The sequence below is a fragment of the Malus domestica genome, chromosome 10, assembly GCF_042453785.1.
Source record: "Malus domestica chromosome 10, GDT2T_hap1".
Lineage (NCBI taxonomy): Eukaryota > Viridiplantae > Streptophyta > Magnoliopsida > Rosales > Rosaceae > Malus > Malus domestica.
In genome coordinates, this window is record NC_091670.1 from 1,824,186 (window position 1) to 1,834,458 (window position 10,273).

Consider the following 10,273-nt stretch of genomic DNA (forward strand, 5'->3'; position numbering starts at 1 on the left):
GATTGACTTGTGTTCTTTATTTATTGATATAAATGTCCATAGAAACTGTCCAACAGAAGCAAACAGATTCTCATATGCATTATAAGCAGATCAAACTTGGACGAAATCGAAAACAGAACATCAAAGATGAAGCCTTTTCAGTTTTCATTCCTCCATGTGGATTATGCAACGAAGACCTTCCCCTTTAAGCATGTACTCAAATGCCTTGTTGATTTCTGAGAACGGGACTTTGTGGGTGATGAATTTCTCTAGCTCCAGTTCCTGCACCATTAATTTAATTTAATTGTTGAGTGTTCACCAAATTAAAATTTGGGAAAACATGGAAGCAAAACATGAATCAAAATTAGCCTTTTACCTTGTTCATGTACTTCTCCACGACAGAGGGAATGTCCGTTCGAGTCTTGTAGTTTCCGAAGAATGTACCCTTGAGAGTCCTCTCATTCAGAAAGTTAACCGGATGCGTCTTGAAGACGGCATCTTTGTGTGGTACTCCCACAAGAACAGCAACAACCCAACCCTGAAATAGCAGTTTAATTATGTGTTTACTTGTTAATAAATAATATCCCGTTGAAATTTGAAAGAGAGATTTTTTTTGAAAATGGAGGCAGAGAAGAAGCTATAGTATTACATCATGGACACATTCAAATGCAGATATCATGAATTCAACGCTTCCTGTACATTCAATGCTTCTGTCCACTCCTCCATTCGTCAACTCAGCAATCACCTCTTGAACTGGTTTTTTGTGCTCTCTTGGGTTCACGAATTCTGTCACGCCAAACTTTTTTGCTGCAAACAACCAAGTTAAAATTAAGAGAAGTCTCGAGAATATTTGTCAACTCAAAAAAATGATTAATGAACTGAAGAAAAACATATTCCTCCCCATTGTTCTATTTTTGAGAGATTATAGGAATTGTGTTTGTTACCTTCTTCAAATCTGCCCGAATGCAAATCAACACCGATAATTCTTGAAGCGCCAGACAACCTGGCTCCTTCAGCAGCCTAAAAAAAGAAGGATCGACTTAGACACACATTTTTCATCATACATAGACAAGTGAGCAAGCAAGTGAAAGTGACTAAAAGACTCACTGCAAGGCCTACAGCTCCCAATCCGAAAACAGCCACGGTTGATCCCTTTTTCGGTTTTGCAACATTTAGAGTAGCTCCGAGACCTAAACAATACACATTCAAAAAACTAAATAAGAAAATGATATCAATTACACAACTTGTATCCTTGAACAATTTGGCTCTACAGTAATAAACAATTTACCTGTGGAGATTCCACAACTGAGGAGACAGACTTTGTCTAGAGGCGCCGAGGGATTGATCTTGGCAAGGCAGCCAACGTGAACAACAGTGTACTCGCTGAAGGTGGAAGTTCCAACAAAATGGTAGATAGGCTTGCCTTTGATTGAAAATCTTGATTTTCCATCACTGAGCATCACTCCCCTGTCAGTGTTTATCCTGAGGAGGTCACACATGTTGCTCTCTTCTGATTTGCAGTGAGCGCAGTCCTTGCATTCCCCTGTGAACACCGGCAGGACATGATTGCCGGCTTTCAGATCCGTCACGCCCTCACCAACACTCTCCACAATCCTAAAAGTATTAACCAGCAATCCGCATAAGTTATAATTCATGATCAATGATTCAATTGTGCATAGTCTGCCTATGTGTTTTATTAATTTGGTAACAAGATTATAGAAATGTACATACCCTCCTGCCTCATGACCATAAATTCTAGGAAATAAAGGGTTTTGTCCCTGCAATATAGAAAACCCATTTTAGATTTGGTGTTGTAAATATGCGAATCTTGAATCAATAAAATGAAATATGCTTGGGAGTAAAATGAAAAGCAATGATCATTTTTCAAATCCAAATTACGTAAATCATCGGTTATGTCATCGATAGTCGACCGCACTATATCATTAATATTTGATTTTGATTAGTTCTTAATCGAAATTCAAAAATGGTCATTCCCGCGAATTTCTCAAAACAATGTCATACCTTGGCTTCCCAGAAGTAGACATCAGTGTGGCACAAAGAGGTAAAAAGGATCTTTATGCGAACTTCATTTGCTTGTGGTGGTGCCACCTCAACTTCTTCAATCACCAGTGGCTTCCCTGCTTCCCAAGCTACAGCAGCTACACAAACCAGAAATAATAATAGAATTAATAAACCAAAAATTAAATAAGAAACCCTTCAATTAATAAATAATCTCAGAAACAAAAAGGAAATTTACCTCTGCAGCGTATGACCTGACCAGCAGTATTAGACATTCTTGCTTTGAATCCAATAAAAAACTTGATGAAATTGAAATCTTAAAGGCTTTTTGTAGAAATAAAGGCACCTTGTGTGGGTATTTATATATGCATAAGGGCAAGTGGAGGCCGAATTACTTTATTAAATAACTGTTGATTGTCCCAGATTGGACTTTTTAATTTGCAACTATATTATATGATATACCAGACGCAAAACCAAAACCATTCCCTGGTTTTACGTGCTGCAGCTTGATACTAGGAAGGAATGAGCAACGGTTATGACGGACGGGTAATCACGATTATTTACCCATAACCGTTTATGTTTATACCCACATAACTGTTTACCCGTTGGGTAATTGCCTAAATACGGTTATACTCATACCAATAACCATTTATAAACGGTTAACCATACCCATAACCGCATACCCATTTAACTGTAACCGTTTAATACCCATTTACCCTTTTTAACCCGTTTATCTTTTTTTTTTTTTTACCATTATGCATTTTTCACTTGTCTACATGTTTTTTAACAACTTGAAAATTAAAAAAAATTTGCCATAATTTTCTTTTTTATGACATTTAAACATCGTTATAGGTACATTCATCATACATTTCCGTATTTTAATTTTTTAAGTCCTTATACCATTCCAATAATTGAAATAATAGTTTGCGGACGATATTTTTATCTGTTACCAATGAAGGTAATATAATATTTGCTAAGTATTCTTGGGTTACGAAAACTGTTTAGAAGACAATATTCTTGGGTTATTTAACCCATAATGTAAAGTATTAATATAATATATATAATGAGCTACATTATATTATAATTAACTATATAAACCATGCACTATAGTCAATAGCATTGATCTAAGTTTTGTCCGATAGAGAATATGGTTTGTGTTAATTTTACATATATAAAACAAATGGGTAAACGGTTACTCGTTTATAACTGCGGTTAATACCTATAATCACCCATTTAAATTTCACGAATAAATGGTTATATCTATAACCATTTATTTATCTAAACGGTTACCCATAACCATAACTGTGAAGTTTAAATGGGCGGGTAACCGTGGTTACCCATAACCGCAGATATTTTGCCCATCCCTGATACTAGGTACTGTTGGCCAATACTTGGTACAAGACTATACTTCCCTGGCCAATACTTGGTACAAGACTATACTTCCCTGGCCAATACTTGGTATAAGACTATACTCCCCAATTAATTCATTTTCTTTAATTCTTTGGTTAAATATATAATTACTATAGCTTCATGATAACTGCTAATGTTAAGAAGAAACACTTTAAAATCAAATTACAAAAACAATAAAACAGAAGCTAGTGTATTAGCAATGTTAATAATAATTTGATCAATGAGTTTTTTTTTTTGCTTTGAAGCTCAAATTAATATATCAAGTATTATTATTTTCTTTCCACATACATGTTTCAATATTCTAAACACTCATGTTTCTTCTTTTGGTTCTCTCGTAATCTTTCTTAATCAAAAGAGAAGATATAAAGAAAAAATTTCCATTAATACAAGAGGTGGACTGGTGGCATTTGTCATCATTCTTTATTAATAAAATAACTTTGAAACATAGTTACCGACTAAAAACCAGGAAGATTAGTGGTATTGGACCACAATCCCGGGTTTGGCAGGAAATATCAAGAGAAATTAAACAACCAATAAAAAGGAAGATTATACTCCAATGCTCGTAGCATGATATGGATTCACAAAACTCCAAGAGAAAAATAATCCAATTAAATTAGGTCAGTCGTATCATGGAAGAATTTTCCCGAAAAATGCTTAATTATGATTCTAGCTAACTCCAACTTGGCTTCACTTGTATGTGTTTCTCTCCTGAGCGTGACCCCATGCGCATGGTTTTTTCAAATGAATATCGGCCTTTCAGTTTTTATTTTTTTATTTTTTTATTTTTTTAATATAAATGAAAACGAGTGGTTATGATGAATTTTCAGAAAAATAGCTGCAGCAAAGAATGAAGCAACCAAAAGGAAATGAAAAAAAGATGTATGATTTGAGGATTTTGCTACAAGGTCTGCTTGCGTTCTTCATGGCCAGGTGTCAATAACAGGCACAAGAGAATAAAGCTTTTGGATTATCTGCTATCTGGGAGCACAGAAAGAATGAAGAAGAAGAAGAATGGAACAATCACACGCAGAGAACGTAACTCTGCTAGATTCTCAGATCCCGGTGAGAAATCGATGGGATTTTTATGTATCTCACCGTTCGCCGGTGATATGGCGCCGCTGGCGTGGGGCGAAGAGATCGAGGGATACAGGATGCCAAGTAACGTCGTTTATGTGGGTTAACAAGAAATCAGTTTGCATTTGTGCAGTTTCAAAAGTTTAATTCTTATTTTAATCACTGATTTTTATCGTGCTTTAACAAGAAATCAATTATGAAAATGTGCTTTGTGATTTTTCGTAATTGGTTGATTTTAAAAAATCATTACATTTCAGTCATTCTGCATGATCGCGTTAGTATCTTGCGAAGTTCGAGGAGATATTGATGTTAGGAGTATTAAGATCATATGGCTGTGAATTAGACATGTGTCAAGAGATTAAAGAGTTAGTTAAAGTTTGCTATAGTGTAGCTTAGAGTGTAAGCTACCAATGCAAACTATATAAACTTTGTAACTATCATTTGTAACTAACAAGAAAGATAATACATTTATGAAATTCTCTTCTCTCTCTAAACTCCCAATCTTCTCTTCTCCTTCTTCTCTCTTTCTGCATAACTATCTTCATCAACATTCTTCAATAGTTTACATGGTATCATTCGCCTAAAGCATAGCAGCTTGGCGGTCTTTCGATCTTGGTTTCATTCGCTTCCGCTTCTACTATCTTCTCTTTGTGATCTTGTCTGGATTTGTGATCTTTTCTGATAAATTGGGGTATTTCATCTGTATCCCTTCGTCTGGTTTCGTCTTCTCAAAAGTGTGCCCACCAAGTGTTTGTGGTTAGTTCTCTGTCAAGATTCCTATGTAATTGGCAACAATGGTGACCGCTACTCAGTTACAGATTCTACAATCTCCGATTGCGTCTTTGATTTCATCAGTCTCAAACTTGGTAAATGTGAAATTGGATGAAACAAATTACTTGGCTTGGCATTTCTTGATGGAGTTGCTTCTTGAAGGACATAGCATAATTGGTTTTGTTGATGGTTCGATGCCTTGTCCTGCACAGTTTTGTCATGAATCTTCTGGTGATTCTGCTACAAGGGTTCAATCTGATGACTACAAGGTGTGGAAAATGCATGATAAAGCGTTAATGCAATTGATCACTGCAACATTGTCTTCGGCTGCGATTTCTTGTGCCATTGGGAGTACTAGCTCCAAAGAACTGTGGAGTCGCCTTAGAGAACAATTCTCTACAGTCACAAGAACAAATATATTTCAACTTAAATCCGAGCTGCAAACCATAAAAAAAGGTAATGATTCTATCACTGTGTATTGGCAAAAAATTAAAGAAGCATGGGATTTGTTATCTGCTGCTGGTGTATTTTTTGATGATGATGATATAGTGATTCTTACACTAAATGGTCTGCCTACTGAGTTCAACACCATAAGTTCTGTGATTAGGGGCCGTGAAACTGTGATATCATTGAAAGATCTTCGGTCTCAATTGCTTGCTGAAGAAACTCTGGTTGAAACTATTCCTCCATCACCGGTGTTATCTGCACTAATGGCACAAACCAATGGCTTGCCATCCAAGAATCAATCTTTTTCTGGTTCTAGTGGAAATTATGCTAGTTCTAATTCCAATGCATATAAGTCCTTTAATCAAAATGGTAAAGGCCAAAATTGGTTTGGAAACAACTTCAATCCAAAATATGGTACTGGAAAGAATTTTCATTCAAGTCCGGCACCTGGCATTCTTGGTACATCACCACCACAAACACAGAACTATGGCTTTCAGGCTCAAATTTGTCAATTTGTGGGAAAAATAATCATTTGGCATCTACATGTCAATTCAGAAATACCAATGTCTCCCAAGGTTGTCAAATTTGTGGCAAGCATAATCATCTTGCTGACACCTGCAGATATCGAAATACAAGTAGTGCATCAGGCTGTCATGTATGTGGGAATCCATATCATAGTGCAGAAACATGTTTTCAGAAGAATGCAACGTCTCAAATGAGTGCTATGCATGCTTCAATAACCAATGGTACTTACTCTCCATTCTTAGTGTCATCAGCACCATCTCAGCAACAAGTTTGGCTTACTGATTCTGGTGCAAATAATCATATGACATATGAACTGGGAAATCTCTCATTGTCAACTCCATATCCTTCAAATGAGATCATTCAAACAACTAATGATGAATGTTTAGCTATCTCATATATTGGTTCTAGTCTTCTCAGAACTCCAATGCAGCCTATTAGGCTTCATTCTATTCTATATGTGCCAAAACTGTCTCAAAATTTATTATTTGTGCATAAGATCTGTTTGGATAATAACTGTTGGTTGATTTTCGATGTTTTTTCATTTTGGATTCAAGACAAAACCACAGGGAGGATACTCTACAAAGGGTTGTGTCATAATGGATTGTATCCTATCATCTCACCACGGTTTCATCCAGCTATCGATAAAGGAAACATTGCCGCTTTTCTAGGAAAAACAAGTTATAGTCAGTATTTGGCATAAGAGACTAGGTCATCCCTTTAATTCCGTTGTCTCTCAAGTTTTAACTTCCTCTCATGTTCCTTGTGTTGCTGATCAAGATCCTTCTGTGTGTCAAACATGTTTAGAGGGCAAATTTAGTAAACTGCCATTTTCTTCTTCAGGAGACAAATTTGTAAAACCCTTTGACATTGTCCACAGTGATGTATGGGGTCCTGCTCCTTGTGTTTCTCTAGAAGGATTCAAATATTATGTCACATTCATTGATCATTGTACAAAATATTGCTAGATTTTTCCCATATGCAATAAAAGTGATGTTTCCGGTATATTTGTTTCCTTTTACAATTTTATCTTCAATCAGTTTCAAACTTCCATTAAAACTCTCCACAGTGATGGTGGTTGTGAATATATAGGTAAAGCATTTCAAAAGTTTCAATCTGATAAAGGAATAAAGCATCAATTGTCCTACCTTCACACACCAGAACAGAATGGGATAACAAAAAGAAAACACAGACATATCATTGAAACATCCATCACTTTATTACAATCTGCTTCCTTACCATCTTTGTTTTGGTCTTTTGCTTGTCAAACCTCAGTATATTTGATTAATAGGAAGCCATATCCTGTATTGGGAAATAAGTCTCCATTTCAATTGTTGTACAACTCTATACCTGCAATACAACACCTGAAAGTGTTTGGGTGTTCTTGTTACCCTTGGTTGAGGCCATACACTAGTATCAAATTAGATCCCAGAACAACAAATTTTGTATTTTTGGGGTATGCATCCAAGTATAAAGGTTTTCTCTGTTATGATGTTTCTAAAAACAAAATGTATGTTTCTAGACATGTCTTATTTGATGAGACAGAGTTTCCTTATCATTCTCTGGTGTCTAAATCTTACCCTAGTTCTTTTTCACCACTACCATCACATATATCAATCCCAAATCTAGTTCCAAATCAAAGTAATGTTCTTGTGTTTCCACAGTCACCTCAACACTGGACTTTCAGTTCATCATTAGGTTCTATACCATTAGATTCAGATTCTATACCTAGTGTCATGCCAAATACTAGACTACATCAATCTTCAGCAAATCATCCTACAGTCCCAATTGCAGTTTCAAGTTCCAGTACAGACTGTTCTTTTACTGGTCAATTCATTGGTACATCAACAACACAGCCCTTATCCTCTACATTCCATGTGGTACTGAATTCCAACCTGACCAACTGCAAGTGGTTCTCTCTATTCCTCAATTAATTTACATCCAATGCAGACACGATCAAAGAGTGGGATTGTTAAGAAAATTGCTCTACTTGCTGCTATTCATGAAAATAGAGGTGTTGATTTGACTCAAGTGGAACCTGCAACATATAAATTTGCATTGAAATCTCCAGTTTGGTATGATGCTATGAAAGATGAGATCTCAGCTTTCCATAATCAAGGAACATGGTCCTTGGTTCCATTGCCCAAACACAAGAACTTAGTTGGGTGTAAATGGGTGTATAAGATAAAAAAGAAGGCTGATGGTTCAATTGGGAGATATAAGGCACGACTGGTGGCAAAATGATATAGTCAAGAAGAGGGCATCGATTATGGAGAGACCTTTAGTCCTGTTGTTAAATCAACAACAGTCAGACTAATCCTGGCTTTATCAGCACATTTTGGCTGTACTTTGAGACAATTGGATGTGAAAATGCCTTCCTCCATGGAATATTGAAAGAAGAGGTCTATATGACACAACCACCTGGGTTTGTTGATCCAAAGTATGAAGATTATGTTTGCAGGTTACATAAATCACTATATGGTTTAAAACAGACACCACGGGCCTGGAATGAAAGGTTCAGTACTTTTTTACCATCTTTGGGGTTCAAGTCTACATATGCAGATTCATCATTAATTGTGAAAACTATTGATAATTCTGTGGTGATCTTGCTTTTATATGTTGATGACATAATCATCACAGGGAGTGCTACACAAACTATCACTGAAGTTATTCAATCCCTTGCTAAGGAGTTTGAAATAAAAGATTTGGGACCACTTCACTACTTTCTGAGGATTCAAATTGTGCAGAATAAGGATGGCTTGTTTCTTTCCCAAGATAAGTATGTTACTGATCTCTTAACTAAGTCTGATATGCTATTATCCAAACCTTGTGTTACTTCATGTTTGCCATACAATAGACTGCTCATAAATGATGGAAAGCCGTACAATAATCCTTCATTGTACAAGAGCTTGGTTGGTGCCCTACAATACTTGACATTTACTAGACCATACATTGCTTTTGCAGTGCATCAAGTCTGTCGATTTATGCAAAGACTAATGGAATCACTTTTTGTGGCTGTAAAAAGGATCCTCCGGTACTTAAAGGCTACTCGAGGATGTGGTATTCAATATGTCAGAGGCCTTCTTGATATAACTGCATATAGTGATGCAGATTAGGTTGGAGACCCTAATGATCGAAGGTCAACTACTGGAATGGTGGTGTTCTTGGGTTCTAATCCTATTTCATGGATGTCCAAGAAACAAAACACCATATCTAGATCATCAACGGAGGCTGAATATCGGGCATTATCTACTACAGCTGCTGAACTGGATTGGATCAAGTCTCTGCTGCATTTTCTACATATTCCAATTATTGAGAAACCCCTTCTTTTTTGTGACAATCTGTCTGCGATAGCCTTGACTTGCAATCCCATTCAACATTAACGAACAAAACACATTGAGGTTGATGTCCATTTTGTTTGAGAACGGGTAGCAACACAGCAACTACAGGTGCACTTTGTGTCTTCAACTGAGCAGTTTGCAGATATACTTACCAAAGGGCTTTCTGAACCTATTTTCCGGACTCATTGTGCCAATCTTAGGCTCAATTTCTCTGCTCCTGAGCTTGAGGGGGGATGTTAGGAGTATTAAGATCCTATGGCTGTGAATTAGACATGTGTCAAGAGATTAAAGAGTTAGTTAAAGTTTGTTATAGTGTAGCTTAGAGTGTAAGCTACCAATGCAAACTATGTAAACTTTGTAACTATCATTTGTAACTAACAAGAAGGATAATACATTTATGAAATTCTCTTCTCTCTCTAAACTCTCGATCTTCTCTTCTCATTCTTCTCTCTTTCTGCATAACTATCTTCATCAACATTCTTCAATAGTTTACAATTGATTGGCGATCACGTTAGTGTCGTGCCACTTCCACTCGAAGGCTAAAGATAGATCGAGTAGCAAAGGCGCGGAGACAAAATTGCCTTCTAGTTGAGTGTCTAGCAAGATAAGTTTTGTAAGTCCTTTTTGTATTTATTTCTCTTAGTGTTTGTCCTGGCTTGAAAGCTCGAGGATTTTCCCAATTGTGGATTTTGCCTCGTTAAATCCTACAT

General features: G+C 36.4%; 1 protein-coding gene across 1 annotated transcript; it reads right to left on the reverse strand.

Annotated features, from left to right (window-relative positions):
* LOC114819103 (alcohol dehydrogenase-like) lies at positions 1-2,334 on the reverse strand. Its single transcript, XM_029109083.2, has 9 exons — positions 2,237-2,334; positions 2,002-2,138; positions 1,711-1,757; positions 1,268-1,593; positions 1,087-1,169; positions 924-999; positions 629-786; positions 356-517; positions 1-261 (listed from the first exon to the last, which is right to left on the reverse strand). Exons 1-9 carry the CDS (start codon positions 2,271-2,273, stop codon positions 145-147), a joined length of 1,143 nt encoding a protein of 380 aa, XP_028964916.1. The 5' UTR covers positions 2,274-2,334; the 3' UTR covers positions 1-144.
* Between the last annotated feature and the right edge of the window lie 7,939 nt (positions 2,335-10,273).